General features: G+C 29.5%; 4 protein-coding genes and 1 non-coding gene across 7 annotated transcripts in view; 3 read left to right on the top strand and 2 right to left on the bottom strand.

The window, feature by feature from the left end:
• LOC105248880 (putative oxidoreductase GLYR1 homolog) overlaps positions 1 to 5,496 on the bottom strand; it is a 32,101-nt gene extending 26,605 nt beyond the window's left edge. Inside the window, exons 1-7 of the mRNA XM_011253920.3 lie at positions 5,462 to 5,496; positions 5,339 to 5,375; positions 3,964 to 4,052; positions 3,756 to 3,882; positions 3,406 to 3,507; positions 3,125 to 3,316; positions 1,397 to 1,570 (exon numbers count right to left, since the gene is read on the bottom strand). Coding sequence (XP_011252222.1) covers positions 1,397 to 1,570; positions 3,125 to 3,316; positions 3,406 to 3,507; positions 3,756 to 3,882; positions 3,964 to 4,052; positions 5,339 to 5,375; positions 5,462 to 5,496 — 756 coding nt within the window. The remainder of the gene's footprint in view (positions 1 to 1,396; positions 1,571 to 3,124; positions 3,317 to 3,405; positions 3,508 to 3,755; positions 3,883 to 3,963; positions 4,053 to 5,338; positions 5,376 to 5,461) is intronic.
• A 977-nt stretch (positions 5,497 to 6,473) lies between these two features.
• On the top strand, positions 6,474 to 8,375 carry LOC105248881 (NEDD4 family-interacting protein 1-like). Its single transcript, XM_011253921.3, has 6 exons — positions 6,474 to 6,675; positions 7,106 to 7,273; positions 7,350 to 7,490; positions 7,626 to 7,749; positions 7,831 to 8,016; positions 8,112 to 8,375. Exons 1-6 carry the CDS (start codon positions 6,649 to 6,651, stop codon positions 8,213 to 8,215), a joined length of 750 nt encoding a protein of 249 aa, XP_011252223.1. The 5' UTR covers positions 6,474 to 6,648; the 3' UTR covers positions 8,216 to 8,375.
• A 1,597-nt stretch (positions 8,376 to 9,972) lies between these two features.
• Positions 9,973 to 10,044, top strand: Trnaq-cug. Its single transcript has one exon. It is a non-coding gene; the product is annotated as a tRNA-Gln (tRNA).
• A 611-nt stretch (positions 10,045 to 10,655) lies between these two features.
• On the top strand, positions 10,656 to 12,644 carry LOC105248889 (peptidyl-prolyl cis-trans isomerase D). Its single transcript, XM_011253932.3, has 6 exons — positions 10,656 to 10,975; positions 11,059 to 11,196; positions 11,480 to 11,778; positions 11,868 to 12,002; positions 12,094 to 12,348; positions 12,408 to 12,644. The coding sequence occupies exons 1-6, from the start codon at positions 10,840 to 10,842 to the stop codon at positions 12,624 to 12,626; spliced, it is 1,182 nt and encodes a 393-aa protein (XP_011252234.1). The 5' UTR covers positions 10,656 to 10,839; the 3' UTR covers positions 12,627 to 12,644.
• Positions 12,645 to 14,343: 1,699 nt separating this feature from the next.
• On the bottom strand, positions 14,344 to 20,270 carry LOC105248883 (centrosomal protein of 97 kDa). 3 transcript variants are annotated; one of them, XM_011253923.3, is made up of 13 exons: positions 20,211 to 20,270; positions 19,800 to 19,951; positions 19,326 to 19,484; positions 19,151 to 19,252; positions 18,806 to 19,002; positions 18,470 to 18,553; positions 18,059 to 18,354; positions 16,859 to 17,059; positions 16,188 to 16,790; positions 15,948 to 16,080; positions 15,649 to 15,871; positions 14,939 to 15,573; positions 14,344 to 14,786 (listed from the first exon to the last, which is right to left on the bottom strand). In XM_011253923.3, the coding sequence occupies exons 1-12, from the start codon at positions 20,221 to 20,223 to the stop codon at positions 14,977 to 14,979; spliced, it is 2,760 nt and encodes a 919-aa protein (XP_011252225.2). In that variant the 5' UTR covers positions 20,224 to 20,270; the 3' UTR covers positions 14,344 to 14,786; positions 14,939 to 14,976. The 3 variants fall into 3 exon arrangements, with proteins under 3 accessions (XP_011252225.2, XP_011252224.2, XP_025265493.1); XM_011253922.3 differs by having other exon boundaries at positions 14,344 to 15,573; XM_025409708.1 differs by having other exon boundaries at positions 14,344 to 15,573; positions 16,907 to 17,059.
• Between the last annotated feature and the right edge of the window lie 3,657 nt (positions 20,271 to 23,927).

Genomic DNA, 23,927 nt, shown 5'->3' with positions numbered 1-23,927 from the left:
GAAATAATATCATAAGAAATAATTTTGTAGCAAAAATTTATATATTATAAAACGGAACGTATTTAATGATAAAAAAACTTTACTTTCCTAATGTGCAAGATGCTCTGAAATTATACCTGTTTGAAACATCCTATGCAATTTCAACTTTATTGAAGATATTTTTTAAATGCTGTGATTTATGAACATTCATATATTACGATTTAAGTTCAATGTATATATTATAGAATATATAAAACTCTAGAGAAAGAGAGAGAAATTATTCTATCTCACTTGAATGTCTTTTTGATAGAATTAATTGTAAGTCGATATGTTGATAGCAAATTGCTCTCAGAATTATTATAAAAAAATATTAAAAAGAACATAAATTATAGATATATAAAATCAAGGTGAAAACGTATAGTCAATTTTTTATTAAGTGATGTTTGCCAATCACTGAATTTGTCAAAAATATATCGATGTTAGGTTACATATCTATGTATTGTATACAAGTAATTGCTTGTATTACAATCCAAAATTTGAAAATTGCATACCAAAGAAGAAACGAAATGTAAATAAGATTATTAAATCCGATTTATATTAAAAAGATTGAGCAATTCTTATAGCTATTCTATAAGAAGAATATTATTTCAAAATATTTTACATGTTAGTATATCACAAGAGAGGGTTACCTCTCAAAATTTAATATTTCAATATCTTGTCAAGTTTTCAAAAGTCTTCTATTTTCTATGCTCTGAAAGACAATACCACAAATACATCCAAAAGATACAATAAATAAGATAGAATAAATTGCCATTTTTTATTTTATAAACTTGCTGTTTCAGAATAAACAGTGAAATGGCACCAATTTATATTAAGACATATACTATTCATTATTATCGCAATATCCATATTGAAAAAGAAAAGATCAAATGATTAAATCATTCAAAATTTTAACTGAGCGATGTAAAAGATCTAAAGTCACTCAATAAATGACTTGTTCGCTTTTGCGAAAATAATTCCGAGTTATTTAGTTCAATCGAGATATCGGTGAAAATAATTCCGAATTATTTCTTTGAATCGAGATAATGTTTGCTCAACTTCTTAATTATATAAATCTCAATTAATCTTCAATTAATAAATTATTTACTGTGATATTCTTGATATTATTGTAATAATATTTCTTCCAATAATTCTTTATTCTCTAATTTTTTTTTCATTTTAAATAGTATAAGTTAATTTTTAAGTGAGTTAATATATAAAAAAAATTTATATCTATTTATAAAAATGTAATTGTTAATGGAATGTAAATATATTTAATAATAATAATAATAATATGTATATTTTAATTATAATGCATTGGTAAAAAGTTTTTATGCACGCCGTATAATGAAAACAAAAAAAAAACATTGATACATACCTTTTCCTGCGTCCGATTCCACACGATCACGCTATGACCACTGTTGATCAAATTTTTCACGATACCGCTACCCATGATGCCTAGCCCGAGGAAACCAAATTTTAGATTTGATGGAAGAATATTCTTTTCCTTGAGGGTTTTTGACATCGTTTCAAGATCCAAGGGTGGTGTAACCTGTGGAAAAAGATAAAAGAATGTTACGGGAACAATATTTATACAAACTATTTTTGAAATATTTCCAAAAAAACACATATATAAAAAATTAGAATATTTTTTGTATGACAAACACATTTCTCCTATACACACACGATTCAATTGGCATAAATTTTCATTATTTGAAATATTAATATTTTGAAATAATTATCTAATTTGACTAATTTAAATTTTATCTAATTTTATTAATTTTATTTAATTTTTTAATTTAATTATATTCGTCATATATATGTTTGCAGCAGTAAGAATATCTAAATGTGAATTTAAAAAATACCATTATCTTATTTATCATTAATAAAAAATTAAATAATTTTTTGATGAATTAAATTTTAATAAAAAAAGGAGCAAAAAAGAAATCTTAACAATTAATTGTAATTAAAATCCAATTTAATATTTGATAAAATTTTTGATTATCAACATGTTTACACTAAAAATTAGGAGATTGTAAAAATTTATTTATTTATTATTCAAAAACTTTTGACAAAAAATATATTTTAAAAAGCTTTAAGAAAATAGAGAAGGAGAAGGAGAAGCTTATTTTTTCAAATATTTTTCAAATAGAAATCCACTCTCCTATCACAGATACGAATAATTATTGAGTAATTATTGAATAATAAATTATCAAGCTGTGGATAATTAGAAGAATTTTTTATAGACCAAATTTCTAAAATGTGGTTGTGTGCATACAGAGAGATTAGATATAATTTCTTTAAAATCTTATTCAGATCTTTTCATTCTTATAATATATACATTTAGATAAGTAGTATGATTTTTAATAAATATATAATTAAATAATCATTAAATTTTATACACACACATAAACATTATGTCATTTAATAAATTGCAAAATTAATATTTTTTTATAAATTAAATTATAATTATAAATTATAAACATTATAAAGTTATTAAAATGTTAAAGATCTCTAAATTTGCAAAATTATTAGCGTCTGATGTGAGGATATAATTAAATATCTTATTATTTTTATCAAAATTCAAATAAACTTAAAAATTTTTTATTTTTATAAAGAAGTATATTTTTTCAATATGTTTTATTAAAACTAAAGAACATATGAAATCACTAAATATAGTAACGAGATCATCGTGTAACTAAGTACGGCACTGAGACATAGCACTCGTATATATGCGGAACATTCCGCGCACGTATACTGTCCGATTCTCAGTCTATGATAACATTCTACATAATGTATTCATGAGTACTGGATACAAAAAAAAAATGTAATTCAAACAATTATATTTAGTGCTAATTGTAAATATAAAAGTGCAAAATGTAAATATAACTCTAGATATTTAAAAATAAAATATCTCATCTTCTATAATTATCTAATCTCAATTCTATAAAATGTTATACAAATGTTGTGCATATTATGGAGTAAATTTTAGATTTACTAACATTATTAAATCACATGTACTTGGGTTTATTTACTTGGGTTAATACTCACGGTACAGAATGCATAAATTTTTTCAACTACAATGAGAAAGATATCAATTACTTACAGGTCTGGTGACATTTGCCGGTCTGTTTAGAAGCGAGCCCGTTTTTCTAGCTGGAGTAGAATGATTCAGTGTAGGACTGACACTGCCGAGTCTGTTGCTATTACTGGTACTTGATTCCCTACGCTGCTTTTTAGCAGGTCGACGATCACCTGAACCACTGTCACTTAATCGCTTAGGAGTTTTTGTTGTTTCCTGTAGCAGTAGTTAATTGTGTGTATATATAAGATGTAATTAATATTTTTAATAATTGTGGAAGAATATAAAACATGTTTACTACCAACCTTGCGAGGTTTTGGCGTTTTAACAACAGGTTTCTTTTCAGCTACAGTATCTTCTTTAAGTCTATCGAAAAGGGAATCTGGATCCAAGCCATCTTCGAATACCTAATGCACATCAATAGATATTATCATTTTCATTATGCAAGATTAAAATTAGATATTTTATTTCTAATTTTTGTTCTCAGATTAATTCTAATATTTGGAACTAGAATATTACTATTTAACTAATAACTTTTATGTTTATTAATAAGTGCTGTTTATTAAGTGATATTTTATTAATATCAAATTATATAATATGTAAAGTTATAAATAACAAATTGTCAAATATAAATATATAAAAATTTTGAACTCACTTCTCCTTTGGCGATAAATTCTTCTATAGCTTCCACTGCATCTTTGAATGCACCAGACTTGCTAGATTTTACTAAAGTATCTTTATATTCTTGGTACGGTTTAATGTGGGATTCTTCTATCCACGCACTACAAAAAAAATATTAAGAAATTTTAAAATATAACAATATTTTATGAATAACATGTAAACAACTTGTAAATAAAACTTACTAATTGTTTGTCCCAAAGAAAAAAATACACTGTACTGGTCCCTTTTTTGCATTTGCAGGCTTCTTTAAGTCCTTTGAAGGAACTGACACCTTCACATGCCATTATATAATTATTAATATATAGTCTAATATACTGATAAGCATAATTACAACATTTTATTCTATGTTTTGCATTTCATTTTTACTTACAATCCATTTCAAACACAATATTTTATCAATCTCTTTTTATATAGAATAAAAGATGGATACAATCACTTGAAAATTTATTCTAACAAAATACTTTGATACTATGACATAGTTGTCTCATTTACAAACTAAAACTCATTACAACTGCAAACTTTTAATATTTATAATGTTTTCAAGATGTGAAATTGCTAGAAAAATAATTTTAAATATAATCATTTTAAATATAATAAAAACTATTAAAGAAAGATATCAATATATTATTAAAAATAATTCAATAACACAACCAATACTTCTTGTCCAATAATAATTATACATAAATTAATATATAAATATTGTTTTTTTTTTAAATTGAATTTTCATATGAATTAAGAGATAACCTGAAGAAAAATTACAGACAATAATATGAAGTTATATCTAACAATAAGTAGTTCTATAAATCGCTTTCGTACGCTCCTGTCATAAAACGATATGCGATTACCGCGATTAAAATCCAAGGGATCCCAGAATAACACACATACACACACGCTTCGTAATACTTAATTTTCTTCTCTCTTTCTTCAGAAAAATATGCATTTTTATTTCATTGTAAACGTAGAAAAATGCGAATGCGACAAGCTGATCAGACGTAATCGGACCCGTTCGGACAACACTCGACGTCATGCGCGTCGTTACCAATCGAAAAAAAGGTAGCCAGATTACGCGGGACAAATTCTGAAATCTCGACGATTAGCGGATCGAAATACCGCTACTCGATACTCATCGCAACGACAAGTTATGAAATCCGCGACGATTGCTTTCGCCAAACGAAGGCGAGAAGGAGAGGGACGGGTATCGAGAGAGAGAGAGAGACGCATAAATTCGGGATTTAGGTTATATTTTCGCGGCCTGCGCGCCAATTTGAATTCGAAGGTCGGGTGTGGCGGGAGATAAGAGAGACCGTACGATGCCATGCGACGGAATGCGATGCGAGTCAAAGTTGGCGGCGTCGAGTCCAAGACGGATATCGCGCGGCGGAACAATTCGTGCACTCGCGAACGCGGCAAAACCCGCCAAATACGAGCGAGTATGCGCGCGCGCGCGCGCGCAAACGACGTTAACGGGAGGAGTGCAGCGAGAGAGCCCGCGTTACGATAGTCGCGGACTAGGGAAGAGGCGAGGAAGGGGGCGGGGGGAGGGGAGTCGGCACTTACCCGGCCGGGCCACGGCGAGAATCCCTTCATTTTCGCCCTGAAAGCCAGAAAGAGAAACGGAGAGGATTAGTACGTGTGGCACTACATACACACGATCGCATTATGCGCACTCTTAATACACACCAAACTAAGTCACCCAATTTGAATACTTCCGACATCGCGTGGCCGAAGATCCGTCTACCTACTCCTGCGACGATCAGCGAGCGACTGGAGCAACTGACGAGCGGAGCGTCGTTTATGCGCGACGACGTGAACGTAGTCGCTTCTTCCCCGCGCCCCGCCCCAATATACCATCCTCGTCGGATGGCTAGTCAAGCTGGCGACGATTTCACGGATCGACGAAGCTGACGATGTTTCTGCGCGCGACACGCGAATGTTAAATCCACGCGTTATTCGCGATGGGTGAAGAGCGTATTACGAATTTGCTTGAAAACGCGGTGAAATTGTTAACGGTGCATTTCCGGTGCATCGCGTTGTCTTCCGGTGGCTGGGACCCCGTCCTAAGGGTCGGTTCTCAATGCGCGACTACCCGCGTCCAATCAGATCGCTCGATATCTCTAATCTTTAATAATTCTTATAATCCGAATTTTCGCGGATTATTTTCTATATTATTTTCGACTATTTGACACGATCGTAATTGTTGATAATTGCTCATGATGTCGAAGGTAGAATGTATTAATTAAATTAAATTAGATTAACAATTCTTTTGGAATTATAACATAAATGCCCAGCAAACCAAAATATTGCAGCTACATTGCTGCAATGTTGTAATATTGCCGCAATATTGTTGCAATATTCTGTATTTGCTGGGTGGAGAAAATTAAAGATTCGATTCTATCGACCTCGATTTTATTCAAGCGTAATTTATCTTTCATTAGTTTATGATTATTAATTAAGAAACCATTTTCTCCTCGGCTACATTTTCTATAATTTATTGTACTAGTATGTATCACTGATTTCGACAATATTTATGAAACCTAAAATAGAAAATCTGGAAAAATTATCAAAAGGAACGTGATGTTGCATCAGGAAAATAGCAAGCATTTGTAAAAGAGAAAGAAACAAATGCTCTTTCTCGTACGCACTTTCTGACCAGAATATCTATAAAGAATCGAGAATGATGGGCGTGACTTTAGAGCAAACGTGAAACGTCACGTCAGCTACGACTTACCAGCTGTCAGCCATCCGAATTGCGAACGCTTTTTATTAATTTGGAAAACGGTGTTTTGCGTTTTATAGGAGCGTGCCGTTTCTCAAGGAGATAATTTCCGATATCGTTTGTCAATTGTCACGCGGAAATCTGGCTGGAAATGGACAGTAACGCTCGCCACAACACGGTACGTCCACCGACAACGAACCGTAAATGGTTCCATTCACTAAACCCTTCTAGGACATTTTATCCTTTTTTGCGTCGCGAAGAATATCTCGTGTGAAATATTTCAACGCGAAAACATCGCGTCTATTTATATATACGCACGACGGAAACTTGCCTTGCGCGATCGTCAATATTTTCTCGCTCGATTATAATCAACTTCGTTCAAATCGTTAAAATTCTTTTCCGTAATGTCATGTTATTTTGATGATTTATGTTAGATTTTATACGTCGACATATCGTTATCTATGATTTGTCACGGCACATATATATCTTGATTATTTTGGAAGTTTTTCTCGATCGTACTTTTGGAGAGTTTCAGAGTAAACAAAAGCGACTGTCATCCCGCAAACTATATGTGTTTGTCGAAATCTAATCTATGTATTGTTTTATAGCCGCCTCAAACAAGTGCGGATACCAGTGGCGAAACATCACATCAAAACGAAGTTTCTACAGTCACTGTAGCTATGCCATTTATGCAAGTTGATATACTCAATCATTCCGGAACATCTGCTGCTGGTGCACAGGCAAACGATCTAACAACGATGAATCGAATTCGAATGGTAACGTATATCATATAATGTATAGTAAAAATCATTCTAGATTAAACAATTGAATTAATTGAGTAAAATTATTTAGGCCGATGGAGAAGAGATACCACCTCCAAAACCAGACTTTTCTGCACCACCTCCTTATGAAGTAGCTACCAAATTGCCCAGTTATGAAGAGGTGCAGCGTGAAAAAACTCTACAAGGCGAGCCACAACCTCAAGTACATATGGTACATAACTGTACTTGAAAGAATTTTATATATTTATATATTTGTTATGTATTTATGTATGTAAATTCTTTTTGTATTTTAAACATCTCTTTCCAAGTTTTGAATCTTTAGTTATTCTAAATATTTCTATTGTAGCCAGGAAATATTAGGTCACCACAACAACCTCTAACAATTTTGGCAATAGATACCGAAGCTGCAGAAGGTGATCCAGAAAGTGGATTACTTGGTACAGACTTTATGTTTTTCACAGCATTTCTTGGTGAGATATTCTTATATTTAAAAAATCTTTTCTTTTAAAATATGATATATTTATTTACATTAATTAATCTGCCTTTTATAGTTGCATTCCTATTTAATTGGATCGGGTTTCTGTTACTGATGTGTTTCTGTCACACTATTGCTTCTCGTTATGGTGCACTGGCTGGTTTTGGATTGTCTCTGACAAAGTGGACACTCATTGTCAAACACTCTACCGATCTTGCTTCACGTGAGAATTCATGGCTTTGGTGGTTGATTATGGCATTTGGTATGTATGATGTTTAAAAAATTTAATTAAAAGATATTTTAATGTAAAAATTATTATTTAAAAAAATATTAAAATATAATATTATATTATTTCAGGGGTTTTAATTTGTGTACGTGCCATCATTCAATATTTAAACATCAAACGTGGTTGGAGATTACTATCCGGCAGTGCACAGGAGCGTCTACTTTTTTTCTATTAAAAAATTGAATCTGCACTTCTCTTTATTTAACGTGGCTTTAGAGCAAACAGCATTTTTATGTGGGGTCATATTTGTATAATATATAATCGACAAGATTCTCAATTGATTATAAATTGTAATTTACCTATCAATTGTATCTATATAGAGCAAAAACAAAGATTCAAAACAAATTTGCCAAATTTACTGCATGAAACAGAGAATAATACGAGAAAAGAAATTCGTTTTTGCATCCATATAAATACATACACTCACGCCCTGAACACACATTTTTTTAAGTATCATACAAAATAGGGTACAGGAAGAAAAGTGTACTTTTTTATTGCTCAAAATATGAAAAATGCTTTAAGCCAATGATCTTATTCATTTTCGCATTGTATATTTAAATGTGTGTCACTAAAGTAAACGTGTATGAAACACATGTGAAATTGTTATATTATGCAATAGCGACTCGAATTGAAATTAATCGCGCGAAGAAACGAAATATATTATTCGTTATTATTTCCAGATAAGTAATGGAGGACAAAAAAGTTCTGATAGTATGTAATACAATTTAGCACTAGAAAAGCTTCTAGACATTTGACTACTTACTATGTATATGATAAGTGTATCGATATCTTGCTTGTTTATATAGTATTATAATTTTCATATGTGTGTGTGTGTGTGTGTGTGTGTGTGTGTGTGTGTGTGTATACACACACACACACACACACACGTACACACACACACACACACACACATATATACATATATACATATATATATATATATATATATATATATATATATATATATATATATAGAGTGAGAATTCTTATTGAAAAAATTCTGTGAGATATAGATGAAAGATATATAAATATTACATATATATGTATTAAAATTTATTATATGAAATAAGCGATATGCAATTATATGTTATTCTATGAGAAATTTCATTGTTATACTTACTTATTATAATGATAAAACAAAAAAATGAATATTGAATTTTATGTTCTCTACATCCTGCTCATTTAATTTTAGAATTGTTAATATAATAAAGTTAGTAAATAGATTTCTTGTTGCCATTTTAGCATTCTCTAAAAAAAGATTTGATTTTCAAGAAAGTTTGACTATACTAAGTTGATTTTAATTTATAATAATTATTAAAATATAATTTTTGTTCTAACAATAAGTAGAATTTGAATTTGATGAGCAAATTGTTCAATTTTTCCATTAATAGATTTTAAACTGTATTATATTTTATACAATGTTAATATTTTGATTTCATTGTAATATGTAATATTTACTTATGTTATGTATAGCATGGATTTCTCGGTATAAGTTCAATTGTATAAGCAACAAAATTTATTTCTAATGTCTAATTGTAAATTAATTTTATCATTTCTTAATCTATATATATATATATATATATATATATATATATATATATATATATATATTATTTATAATCTGAAAAACAAAAAATTATTGATAATTGTTAATTGGTACAATTTTATAGAATGCTGAGATATCTCAATAGAACTAACTCAATAGAACTTTAAAATTTATTCAATTTGTGCAAATATGTGCGAAAAAAATAACTTATCTATTATTAGAGATATGTGTAATAATTCTGTTAGTACGAATTTGAAGTATTAACGCTTGTTACCAATTAATAAATTTGACATATTAATACTTTGAAAATTCATAATATTGGTAATAATTTTTATAGAAAAATTTTGATGCTCTATGTACATTATCCACTGGGCTCTTGTGCAAGAGGTCCCATGGTGTAATGGTTAGCACTCTGGACTCTGAATCCAGCGATCCGAGTTCAAATCTCGGTGGGACCTAGTATTTTTGTAAATGTGTGTATATTTTCTTTTATTGTTTTTTTATTAACTTTTAATATAAAATAACAAATGTAATTTTTAATTTATAACTGAAATTATCGCATATTATTCAAGGTAACGTATTTTATTCAAGAACGCGCACAAGTAAAAGGGATTGGAAATTTATATATATATATTATATATTTAATCCTGCGTATATGTTGTTTTATTTAAATCTAGTTTTATCCTATATGAGTGATTAATAATTGATTTATTATTACTTGCAACATATATATATCGAATTTTTCGAAACAAACAAAAGTTTGGCCATTTACATCGAGAGATTAATTATCTTCACTCTTATTTAAAGTCGCAAATTTGATTTACTTTGATAAATTTAATATTCTCTTATCTCTTCTTATCTTATACAAATAAAAAATTATTCTATATATATATATATATACATACATACATATATATATATATATATATATATATATATATATATATATATATATAATTTAATCTTGTTGACAACTTTAAGATATATACGTTCAAATATATTCTTTGTTATTAGTTCAGACGCAATACACTTTTCAATTTACAAAAGAAACATTTTTATCTTCAAAAATAATAAATTCTAAGAAGTATATAAAATCATTAATTCTGTTAGAATATTATTAGAGAGAAGATTTTTATCTCTAATACTAGAAATAGCAATTAGAAAAACAACGCGTGTGACAAAGACACGGTCTAATATTTGTGTTATTGTATTTACGTGGGCTTCGCGGCTACAAGCTGCGAGTAATCTTACATATGAATAAAATTGTTCGAACTGATTTTTTTATCGAGAAAGATATGAAGTATCCCTTGAAAAAAAATGTAAACGATCTTCTTACAGATAAGGATAATCCTGTGGTTTTTCTGGACATTGCGATAGGTCCTGAAAAAGGTATTTCACATGAGGTTATAAAATATCGCGATATATATTTCGCAAGAATCACTGACTTTATTATTATTATTATTATTATTTAGTGGGAAGAATCGTCATAGAATTATTTAAAAATGTGGTGCCGCAAACTGCGGAGAATTTTCGTGCCTTGTGCACTGGCGAGAAAGGCACTGGAATAAAGGCTACGAGGTTACATTACAAGGGGAGTACTTTTCATAAAAGTATGCATTTCATAATTCTCAATATTTAATCCTCTTTATTGTAATATAATTTTTCTCAATATTTAATTTATTGTAATATAATTTTTAGTCAATTAATCTTATCATTTTCCTTTTTCAATCCTTTTTCACGCTATAATCTTGAGATTATAATACAAAAATAAATTTCTATCTTTGTTTGTAGAAAAAAATATAAATTTTTTTTATTATTTGAGCAAAAGAGTTACTAGAATCTAACTGATTACAATAATTAATTGTTATACATTCATGTAATTTTGCATTGCAGTCATTTCGCAGTTTATGATTCAGGGTGGAGATATTGTCAATTTTAATGGGACCAGTGGCGAAAGTATTTACGGTCCTTATTTCAATGATGAAAATTTTACATTGAAACACATATCTGCTGGATTGCTTAGTATGGTAAATGAAGGACAACCACATACCAACAGTTCTCAGTTCATCATTACCATTCAATCTTCTAGACATTTGGATAATACCAATGTAGTTTTTGGCGAAGTTATAAAAGGCATGGGCATAGTGTTAGAAATTGGTAAAGTGCAAACTGAAAAGGACATTCCAGTTGATGTAAGATTGTATATTTTTTATATAACACAAGAATAATATAGTTTCTTCCATCTATAATAAATGTTCAGTGTTATGATTGCTTTGTTTAGAAAATAAGTATAATTGATTGTGGAGAATTAAAAAAAAATGAGAATTGGGGATTAGAAGAAAATGATGGATCAGAGGATGTTTATACACCATGGCCAGAAGATTGGGATTATTTTTTACATGTTGAGAAACTCAGTGTAATTTTTTTTTAACATATATTTCTCTAAAAATTATTTTTTACATATTGATATGAAATACCTTTTAATTTTAATCTAATTATATTTTTAGCATAAATATATGGAAAAAGTCATAAGAAGGATAAAGGATTCTGGAAATTTTTATTTTTCCAAAAAGAATTTTGTTGATGCAGGTAGAAAATATAAAAAAGCATTACGGTATTATCTTTGGATGTGCCAGCAGAAAGACATGCCAGATACAATTTATGTTTCATTGGTAGATCTTAAATCAGTTTTATTGCTTAATTTAGCTGCTGTATATCTAAAACGGAAAGAGTATCGCAAAGTCATACATTTCTGTAATGAGGTAAGTAAACATTTTATGATAAAATCAAAGATTGTATTATATTTAAATATACAATTTAGGTTCTGGAAACGGACAATACCAATGGTAAAGCTTTATTTAGGAGAGGGCAAGCTTATAGTGGCTTAAATGAATATAAATTAGGAATAGTAGATTTAGAGAGAGCATTTGAAATATATCCTAATGATAAAGATATTACACGAGAAATAATAAGAATAAAAAAGTTGAAAAATTCTTATTTAGAATTTGAGAAAACTACATGCCAAAAAATGTTTCATTAGTACGTTTTACATTTATAAAGATTTTGATAAAAATTTTTATACTTTTATTTGTTTAGATGAAAGAATGCATCATATATGTTAAGGAATTGAATTAGATATTAAGAAATCGATAATTTGTAATAATTGATAATTAAACAATAAAAATCAAAAACTAAAATTAATATCGATATTTCAATATTTGAATCAATTCACTGTATCATGTTGTGTATATATATCATATATGAATGAAAAAAAGTAAAGATATCGATAATTTGTGTTTATTATAGTTTTTTGATAAATTTTTATTAAAAATGCAAATAAGTCAATTATATATTTGTTAAGAAAAAATACGTGGATAATATTTGGATATAATATTTTAGGATTATTTGATATACGGAGAGACAATAATATTTGCATAACATATTCTAATTTTGTATATATTTCTTAAAATAATATCAAATACAAATATAAAATGCAATGTAAATAATATGTAATAATAGGAGAGAATGTATTGCCTTATATATACATATAACATATATATATATATATATATAATTTATAAGTTGTCAGGGAATATGAGAAATAAATATAATACTATAATTATGCTTCTATATTCTCGTTTCACGAGAAAAATGTCTATCCAACCCATTACAAGCTATTGCAAGCAAATTATTTTGGTTTACATATCACATATCATATCATGTTTCTCTTGAAAAATCACAAGAATAAGAATTTTAGCTAAGCTTTCTCTATTGAAGCAAACATTGCTGCAAATATCTTGCAAGTTACACACACATTGAACATTCATTTCAAAGTTCATAAAAATGTTGAAGTATTCAAGAAATTTCAAGCATTAAAATATTAATAAATACAATTATGTCTCTTCATTCCTAATGTCACTCTTGATCATTTCCCTTCTTATTTTTAATTGCTCTTTTTTTACTTGACACTTTTCATATACACATAGAATGAATGTTATGTTCAATTGAATGATTTATTGATATATTATTTTAATTTGTGTATTTCTTGTCGATATATTTTCTTAAAATTTAATAATTTTAAAGAAAGTACATCAAAAACAAGATAAACTTCATTGTAGTTAAATTTTTTAATTTCTTAAATTTATTTTAAACCCATTTAGAATTATATATAACATTTTTATTTTATGTATTATATGATCAAATGTAAAGTAATAAATTAAGATCAGTGAGAGGGAATGAGGAGTAAACAATAAGATATATAGAGATTATATATAATATAAAATATGCTGCAATCAATATATAATATTAATTTAATTAATTCTTTTTTTTTTATTAAGCTCGCGTATATTTGCAGAATATGAATTATTCAATGAACAGTTATTTGTTGTATAAATATTAATCAAACTTAAAAGAAACATTATTATATCTTTGTTATACTTTTTAATTATGCTTTTTAACAATATAATGAATTTTAAATGAAGATGTTGCAATGTTTATTTCATAGCCTCAAGTAATATCTATACATAACAATTCTAAAGTGAATATCTACAGTGTACCTAAATGTAAAAGCTACTGTATTGACTAGAGAAATTCAATCATATCTTTTATTCTATTCTATTTTAATGCTTTAATATTTTTAGTGTACATTAAAGATAATACTTTTTTATTACAAACAAATAAATTATTAAATATGAAATTGTTACATGAGTGAAAAACTGATCAGATGGATATTGATTAAATGAATAATAAATATATATTTTACAGATATTTTTAATTTAGAAATACCAGTATCTATTGAAATGCAAGCTGTGATTTCCTAGAATATATTATGAAATTATTTCGAGGAGATAGAGAGCAATATAAACAAAATTAATGCTTTCAGAAACAATTCTCAATGACCAGTGCGATAAAATAATTCTATGTTTTACAAATATATGTACTATCATATTAATAGTTGGATATTTGGACGGAAAATTTCTGAAACTTTTTACGATGATAAAATAATATGGAAGTAATGTATAACAGAAGTTGTACTTAAGTTTCGACTTAAAAGTCTCACAATTATATCCAAATAAATTTTATCGATATTGTTTATACGCACTGTGTTTTCATCAACCTTTTTTACTTAAGCACGAGAGAATTATTTGACCAGAATGGCAGCTTGTTGTTCATCATGATAAAATTCCCTCTTGTATTTCCTCTTGTAACAAAATGGTTTTTACGATTAAAATTATAAATTTCGTTTTATAATATTGTTACGATTACTATTTACAGTGAGCATTATATTTCGACATTCATTTTCCTTTTTCTTTTACTTCGTACACACTGTCTTACCGTGATTGCGCTACTCACAAGGCATATGGTGCGAATACGATTCGTCTTATCCAAATCTACGAGGTTTCCTTTTCATCTTCATTAATCGCAGTTTCTTTGTCGCAATTTTCAGAAACCTCTGCTCCATTTTCCGTTTCGATCAAGTTGTGCAGTTCCTTGCATAATGTTTCTTCACATACTTCACCATCTATCGTTGCATTCTCGATTATATTTTCGTAATCGTTTGTCGCAACCTCATTCTCAACTGCCTCCTTAAAATCGGATTCTATTATCTCTTCGCAACTCTTAAACATTTCGGGATTATCATTCAAGTGTGGCACCTCTGGATTCTCATTTGAATTCAAGATATCCGTATTAACTTCATCATCTGTCGTATCAGTTGATTGTGATACTTTCTTCAGTACGCTATCCACCAAGTTAGACGCGAAACTCTTATTTTCATTCCCCTCATGTATCGTTTGATGTATCGGTAGACTTTGCGGTCTATTAACTTGCGGACGTCCATACGGGAATGTGTTTTCTTCGCCTGCCGGTGTGTGCACAGCAGATATTTCCGTTTGAGTAGCGACACCGTTATCAACGAGAGAAGGTCTTGGTTTCATACTAGACATGCAACGCTTTATCTCAGACATCGAATCCTGTAGTTGCTGGACCTGACAAAAGAAACAGAAAAATGCAAAATGTTGGAAATATTTTGGAGTCCAGAACTTATTCTATTAAAAACTCACTTGTGTGTGAAGTAGATTGCAGGTTTGAGCAAGATTACTAACTACATCTGCATTTGATTGCAGATTATTGTCCGATTCATTGAAAGTGTTCTCTCGATTATTACCTGGTTGCAGACTGACTACTTTCTTCCATAATGCATTAATCGCTTGCATTTGTAATAATTGTAATTTATGCTCGCTTTCAAGAGCGGTTCTTGTAGCTTCCATGTCAGTTGATAATTTCCTATAAAATGTTTTGTCAATTTTATTTCATAAATGATATATATAGAACTGCATGACAAAAATATGTATGAGCTTACTGAATGTATTTATTTGTTCTCATCATGTCGATTGTTTTTAATATATTAGTAGCTTTTCTATTAAGATTCCTTGTATGATAGCCTCGCCACATTCTTTGAATACAGATAGCAGCCTTTTCTGTTTGATCTTGATCTGTTAATCAAGCAGAGAAAGCATCCGTTAATACATACTTACTATTAAATTAATACTACTATTAAGTACTTTTATTTTAATACTCCTATTTTAAAATCATATCTTACCTTTGTTACTGTCTTCTTGTCTTCGTTGAATAGCTCTATGCCGAATGCTATCTAATTTCGCTTGACATACTTCACTATCCTCATCGCTACTTTGAATTCCGTTATCAGCATCGCCGTTCTTATCTTCTTTGTTCAAGTTACTTTTGAGTCTTTCATTCGCGCTTTTCGGTCGCTGTATACTTCTAGCTAGATTGGGACTTCTTGTGCTTCTCTTTGCAGGTAATGTCTTGCTCTGAACGTAATTATTAATCTTTACACTATGTGGACATTTATTGTTAGCATACGTCACGACCGGCTTCGCTATGCTCGGTTTCACGAAGCTGCAATTTGTTGCTGAATTGCTCTTCATCAGTGCATTCGCTTTTATAGCGCTTAGACTCGTTTTAGCCATAGGATTGACAGTGTTTATGATTGGAATTGCCTTTCCATCGCCATCCATAGATGGTTTGCTAGGTATTGTTATTTGACAAGGAGACGTTAATTTACTTGGCGTGGGAGTCTTTAAAATCCGTGAAAGACCCGATGGCGGACGAAAATCTGGACTCATCAAAGATTCTGGTACTGGTACAAGTTTCGTAGCTGCTTGCAAAGGGCTTGATGTTTCTATATAAACAGTTTTTCTCTTATTATGTAATCTGATTCTCTATTATTTAATTACATAATTGAATTACCTTCCATATCTTGCAAACTATTATTTGATATTTTATTATTGAATGTACCAGAAAGCATATTGGGATCTAAGCTCTGCGTCATCAGAGTCGAATCATGATCCCCACTCAATAAACCGTGACACGAAGAAACCATAGCATCGGTATGACAACTGGATACCATTCGATCTGGCGATTTCATTTTCAGAGAGTTCCTCGAGGAAGCTTAAGTTAAACATTATTTGATAATGTTATTAATGTTTATCGTGCAACAATCGAAATTATATCATTTGTATAAAATATATTTGTGCTTGTAGGAAGTTTTTCTAGATGCTAGCATTGCTAGCAAGAAAGCATGCAAGAATAATATGTAGTCTACTTTAATTAAAATTATACTACTATTCAAAGAAAAGATGTGAACTATGTGAAAAGGTTTCTTTCCAAATCGTCGAATGCTAATACGCTAACCAAATCGTCTAAGTATATAGCTGTAATAATATATTAACTGCTTTCATCGGCCAATGGTCATTTGCACTATAAAAGCCTAAAGAAGCAGACTGCTCAGAAAGTACTATGCATGAGAGGAATAGACATGTGCACGAATCACATCAATTAGTTTTTTCGTATTTTAATTGCTTTTGAATAAATGATTGATATTTCTTACAAATGAGATATATATAGGTTGTAAAATACATACTAATAAATAAAAGTAAAATAATATGTAAATATTACAATAAGTAATATTAATATTTATATAATAATATTGAAAATAAAAAATAACTTTATTTCCAACTTAATTTGTACTATTTAAATGCAATAACTACATGAATTAAAATATATAATTTTCATTAAGCACAAAGAATAAAATTGCTTTTAGATTCTTGCACAGTCCTGCTATGTGATTTTGATATATGATAAATCCTCAATTTGACCTTGGATACCTTTGCAAGGAATATGGCAGACACAGTACTTTGCTTCATAAAATTTTGGTGATTGTAAGCATTTATCTTCATAGTATGTCAACATTGGCACTAGAGAAAACAGATCATAACTAGGATGTGTGTACCAGAAAACTTGACGACTGGAAAATCTATATCACTACTAGTCCACTTCTCGCACAACTATGATATTAAATTGAATTCTAAGAAACCTCGCAAAAAAAACTCATTCCATTCGAGTCTCCAATATGGCTCTATGCAAAAATGATGAATTTATTGGACTCACTAGGTCGTCTGGGAGAGTTTGTCTTGTTATGACTAAGTCTACGTCTAGCGGCTGGAGAAGGACTCATTGTCACGCTACTTAAGCTGTGCACGCTTCCGGCATCGCTCTGTTGATTCAATTGCTGTTGGTGATGTTGAGCTTTACTCAGTATGAGCCTAAGTTTTCTGTCCGTCTCGTTCTCTAAGGATTCGCCCGAAAGCGGACAGACAGATGCTAGATATTGAGCAAGTAAGGCGTGTTCACCAACGCGGAATTGTCTACCGCGTCCCTGAGAATACAGCCACTCTGCTTTCAAGCTGAGTAAATATTGTCGCCAATTAGTTTTGATCATTCAAATTCAATGTGCATGAATCATAGTCTTGATATAATAATAGTAATTTATATATGAGTATATATTTTTGAGGAACCCACCTTTCAATAGGATCAACTGCATAACCATCAATGGATTTTAAACTCATACACCAATTAATAACAAAAGGCCGATAGTCAAATCCACTATAGACCATTTGTTAAGAATAATATACTATTGTAATACTATATGATTAATGTAAACTAACTTTTTTATATCTAGTGTAACTGTGAAAGCAAAAGTTACCATTTATAGCATTTAAAAAATAGAATGCTAGTGTTATGTCTCGATATAACAAATTTCTTTCCAACTATAATCGATATTAAAAGACATCAACAAGTCTACTAATTTCTAGATGAAATAGTAACATGTGTGGGTGTAACTTATAAAAAGGATACATACTGTTACCTGTCATACTGACACATGGATTGTTAGCAATAGAGAAATTGACTAGATTTTTAAGATTAGCCAAATGTGACATTTCATTCAGATCAGTAATATTGTTATTTGCCAATGTAAATGTTTCTAGGGATGTGGGCAAGTAGCGCTCGCATTGACGCAATGTTATTATGCGATTGTTATGTAAAAAAAGTTCCTAAAAAATTTTAATAATAACACCAAATGAAAGATATATATTATTGTAAAGCAACATTCAAAAATTAAATTTAATAAAGCAATAAATCAAAGCATTTAATTATTGTTACATAACAATTCTATACAGAAATATATCCATAATGATATACCTTTAAACTTCGCAGGTAAGATATGTCTGAAATATGACTGATGCTGTTTTCAGACAAATCCAGATGTTCCAATTTGATATTTGTGTGCAGATGTTCAATAGACTATAATATATTATTATTATGTTATAGTATTATATAAAAAATATATATAAAATTATACAATATTACTGATTACCTTGATATTATTACCCGCTAAACAAAGAGTCTGCAAATTGATCATGTCCTTGATACCTTCTATTGTGAGTATACCATTGTTCGCCAAATTGAGAGTAACAAGATTATGCAACTTTGACACACCATACATACGTAATAATTGGTTTCTGACTATAGAAAGCTGAAATCAGTAGATCATATATCTACATATATATTTTTTACATATATAGTTTAATACTAAATTGTATTGATAGAATAATTTTATATTATATATAAACAACAGAATTCTATCAATTTAAATGTAACAAGACTGTTTTAAATGATTTAAATTAATGCATAATAAAACTTTATACAAAATTTACAATTTCTTTATACAAAACTATCTAATACAGCGATAGACTTACGGCTAAAAACTTATAACTTTACATATGTATATATAACATTAACATAAACAATCTTTAATGTAAATTTGTATATCTCTCTTTCTCTTTCTCACCTTGGTAATTCTGTGATAAGAATCCAGATTATCAAGCCGTTGTATATCATTGTCGTCTATGATTAACGTACTAATATCTGCATCTGAGGGACATCGGCTGAGCTTCTTGAGACCCTGCCCGCTCAGGTCGAGAGTATCGCATACCAGAGATTCTAGAAACGAGCAAAGATCTTTCAACTTAACGTCCTCGCAAACACATGGGGATACAATATGAATTTAAACTAAAGGCAGAGGAAAAAAGTCAGACTGACAACTACGCGAAAGACGCAAAATTAAATTATGTTGATGCGATAAATAACAGAAAATTCATCAAGAGCGGAATGCAAGATCATTTAACGGCGCTACGTTCCATTTATTGTCGTGTAAATAAATTAAAATGCTAAATTAAACATTTTCGCGGCGAATACTAACCCATCGAAGCCATGATGAACACAATGAAGCAGGCAGACGCCGAGATGTCGTCGCGATCACAACAGGTCACAATCATTGAATAAAGAATACCAAGAAGGAGCATGTGCGAATATGGGTGGAGCGTGGAGTCGGAATTTAATTTTATGACGTCATCGGAAGCGAAAGAACAGCGGAAAATTTCAAACGTTTATATTTAACTTGTAAATCTCTTATTAATATAAATATATTAAGAAATCATATGTAATATATTTATATATTTAATTATATATATAAATATATATAATTAAATATATAAATATATTACATATGATTTCGGTATGTCTTTGAGTTTTCGAATGTCCCTATAAATAACAATTTATCATCTTTCTATCAATTCACTTATAACAAATGACAAAATTAATTTAATTTTTTTATCGACACACTCGATCATAACAATGAAATTAAGGAATGCGTTACAAACGTATATATATACAATAACATAAATTTTAATTTTAAATATTTAAAATTATAAAATAAAATAAAATATATTATACGAGATACATGAAAATTATGGATATATTAACATTAATAGATACATTATAGTATACTAATATTTAATTATAATAATATTAACATTTAATAGATACGTTATGAAAGATTTTTTATAATATATTTATTTAGATATTTTATATATAAGAATTAGATTTTTTTATTCATTACTCGACCCTTTAATTTTTAAGAGTTATAGTTAAGAACAATTTTTTCAATAAGTGTGCAATTGATGATATAAAATATCTGTTCAACGGACAAATAAAAATATAAATAGGGAGTAATAATTAGTTTTTCAAAATCATTTATTTTGGACACTTTGGTTCATACAAAAGAGATCTGTAAAAGTATTGTTTGTTTGCATGTTTAATTTGTGCTTGGCGTTTATATTTATAACAATCAAAATAATCAGAGGAAGTTCTCGAAATTGTAATTAATATTACTGCGAGTCATTTCCCTCTTTCTCTCATTCTCTTTCTTAAAAAAAGAAAATTATTTAGATGTCTTATTTATATAATAATCATAACATATATGTAGATATTATACAAAAAAATATTAACTTGACTAAATATGCTTATTTCGTTATTGTTTTCAGTTTGACAGTCAAATCGCAAAGTCGAGATTAATATAAAGATTCGTGATACATCAATCGTATAGTAAATTAACCAATAATTTAAAATACTTTTCTAAATTAATTTAATATTTCGCGCGTATATGTATGCTATATATGAAGTATTTTTGCGACAAATTAATAATAATACTACCGATCTTTGCAACATATAACGCATTAATATTTACATGTTTTAATCATCATTCGCCAAATGAATTCGAATAAAATAGTGACGCGAAAAGCTTCATCAAATTCCTTTTCTAAACGCGATTGAGAAGTATATTAAGAAATTTGATATGATTATTACTTAATTTTATATATGCTAAATAATACGCAAAATTGTGTCGCGACGATAGATCTTAAAATGCATATTTAGCGATGTACAATTTAATCAAAAATCAAAGTGATAGAAATCTAAGATAATAAATAATCATTTCGTTGCAATCATTACGGACAATAATTATTATTTTAATGCTTAGAGTCACAAATATATTTCCGTGTTATCTTATCGTTCTACTTGATAATGTAAATATAATTTGGATTGTGAGAGAACACGAAGTAAAACAATCGAATTATAGATGCAAATAATTAGCATAACGAAGGCTGATAAATTGTTTAATAAATAATCAATTTTAATCAATAAATTGTTTTATATAAATTGTTTTATAATTGTTTATAGTATAAAATATTTCGACAACGAATTATCAATAACATTATGTTCGACTTTGATGACGTAAACAATAGCGCGTTATTGTTTGTACGTTACGGTTTTGCTATCATTTGTTCGGTGACATTCGAGCAATAAAGTAACGATGGGAAATGCTTCGTATGTTAATTAATTGTTTAATAAATAATCGTTTAATTAATCTATAAATTGAAAAACTTCTACAATTTAATATTTTCATGTGTAACAGTATATGTTATAATATGTAAAATATTTCGACAACGAATTATCGATCATACGGTGTTCGACTTTGGCAATATAAACAATAGCGTACTATTGTTAATATGTTACGGCTTTATTATCATTCGCATAGTGACACTCGAGCGATAAAGTAGTGGTGCGAAACGCTTCGTATATTGTCAAATTTTTTTTCTAAACATGATTACGATAAGTATCGAAACATAATTTGACATAATTACCAATAATTAAAAATAAATTAATTTATAATAAACGTTATGAAAATGTATCGTAACGATAAATCTTTATCGAATCGCAATCAATAATTAGTGCGAATAAAAATTGAAAAAGGGAACATAAAAGGGAATAAGGAAATTAATTTTATTATGATCTTTCGATTATTGATGTTTATTAATAATTTCTCTAACGATACTTATTAAAATTAAATAAATTTCGACCAATGCTTTAAATTTTCTTAATCGGCAATCACTCGTAGAATATTTCAACGACGAATTATAACAATAATATAGTATAAGTCGATCTTGGCGATATAAACAGTATCGCGGTAAAGGTTTTACGATCGTTCGCACAGTAACAATAAGCAGTGACGTTTCATATATTATCAAAGTCTCTCTCTACATAGTCAACCTTGGCGATATAAACAGTATCGCGGTAATGTTTTTGACCTACGATCATTCCCTCAGTGGCCTTCAAGCAGTGAGATAGTGATGTGAGATGTTCCATATATTATCAAATTCTTTCCCTAATAATTATTTTAAACATTGCTTTATATAATAGATTTTTTCTTATCTTTTATATTTTTATTTATCGTTTATATTTGCGAATTAAAATTTATATAGTACATTACAAAATTAAATATATATTACATTATATATAAAATTATATATAATATAATATAACCCTCCCATGGGGTACACCTTGTCGCGGTGGGAGGGCTTAGTACCTGGACGGTACCTTGAGGTTTATCTTAAATTTTTTAATTTATGATAAATCTTAAGGTGCCTGAATGAGAAGCTAAGTACCCTTTCGCGTCGTCGGTGCCGTCAACGTGCCGCGGACGGCTGCGCTTCGTAACCGCATTTTCGCGTTATAGTACTCTCGCGTTATCGCGTTTTCGCGTCCCGTTTTCAAAATCCCAATTTCGTTTTTGTCAACGAGTCTCTCCTTCCGACGCCAATTAACTGGGATGTTTCATCGAGTCGTTGCTTTGCGACGTACTCGCGCCTTGTGCAACGTGGCACTTGGTGATGCCGGCCGCGCAGAACGTATGTCCAGTATAAAATATACATGGGCGCGCGGGTTCGAGCTTCGCGCTCGATCGGCTTAGTGATGAACACGCTCTGCTTCGTCAATTGATTTGGCCCGAATCGGTTAGAACTCGATCGATTGTTCGAAATGGTCGTCAATAGGTCCCTTCTCTTTGCTCGTCTACTCTACAGCCACACGCCTAGCGTGTGTTAACCCTGTCGAGGAGTCGAGTGGATTCCCCTAGGCACGATTTTCGCTCGGTAAAAGGGGTTGCCTCCCCATTTTCTAAATTGCTGAATGTTAGCTTTTAAAAAATGTGGGTATCCTCTTCTTTTATCGTCTATCAGCCTTGTGTACTGCGCTAGTGATATAGCATCCGTGCGGGTCACCTGAAATCGTGCTTAGCGGG

Source organism: Camponotus floridanus, unplaced genomic scaffold (genome assembly GCF_003227725.1).
Source record: "Camponotus floridanus strain SB8 unplaced genomic scaffold, Cflo_v7.5 scaffold28, whole genome shotgun sequence".
Lineage (NCBI taxonomy): Eukaryota > Metazoa > Arthropoda > Insecta > Hymenoptera > Formicidae > Camponotus > Camponotus floridanus.
The sequence above is the reverse complement of the archived record's forward strand: the minus strand, read 5'-3'. Positions and strand labels throughout refer to the sequence as shown.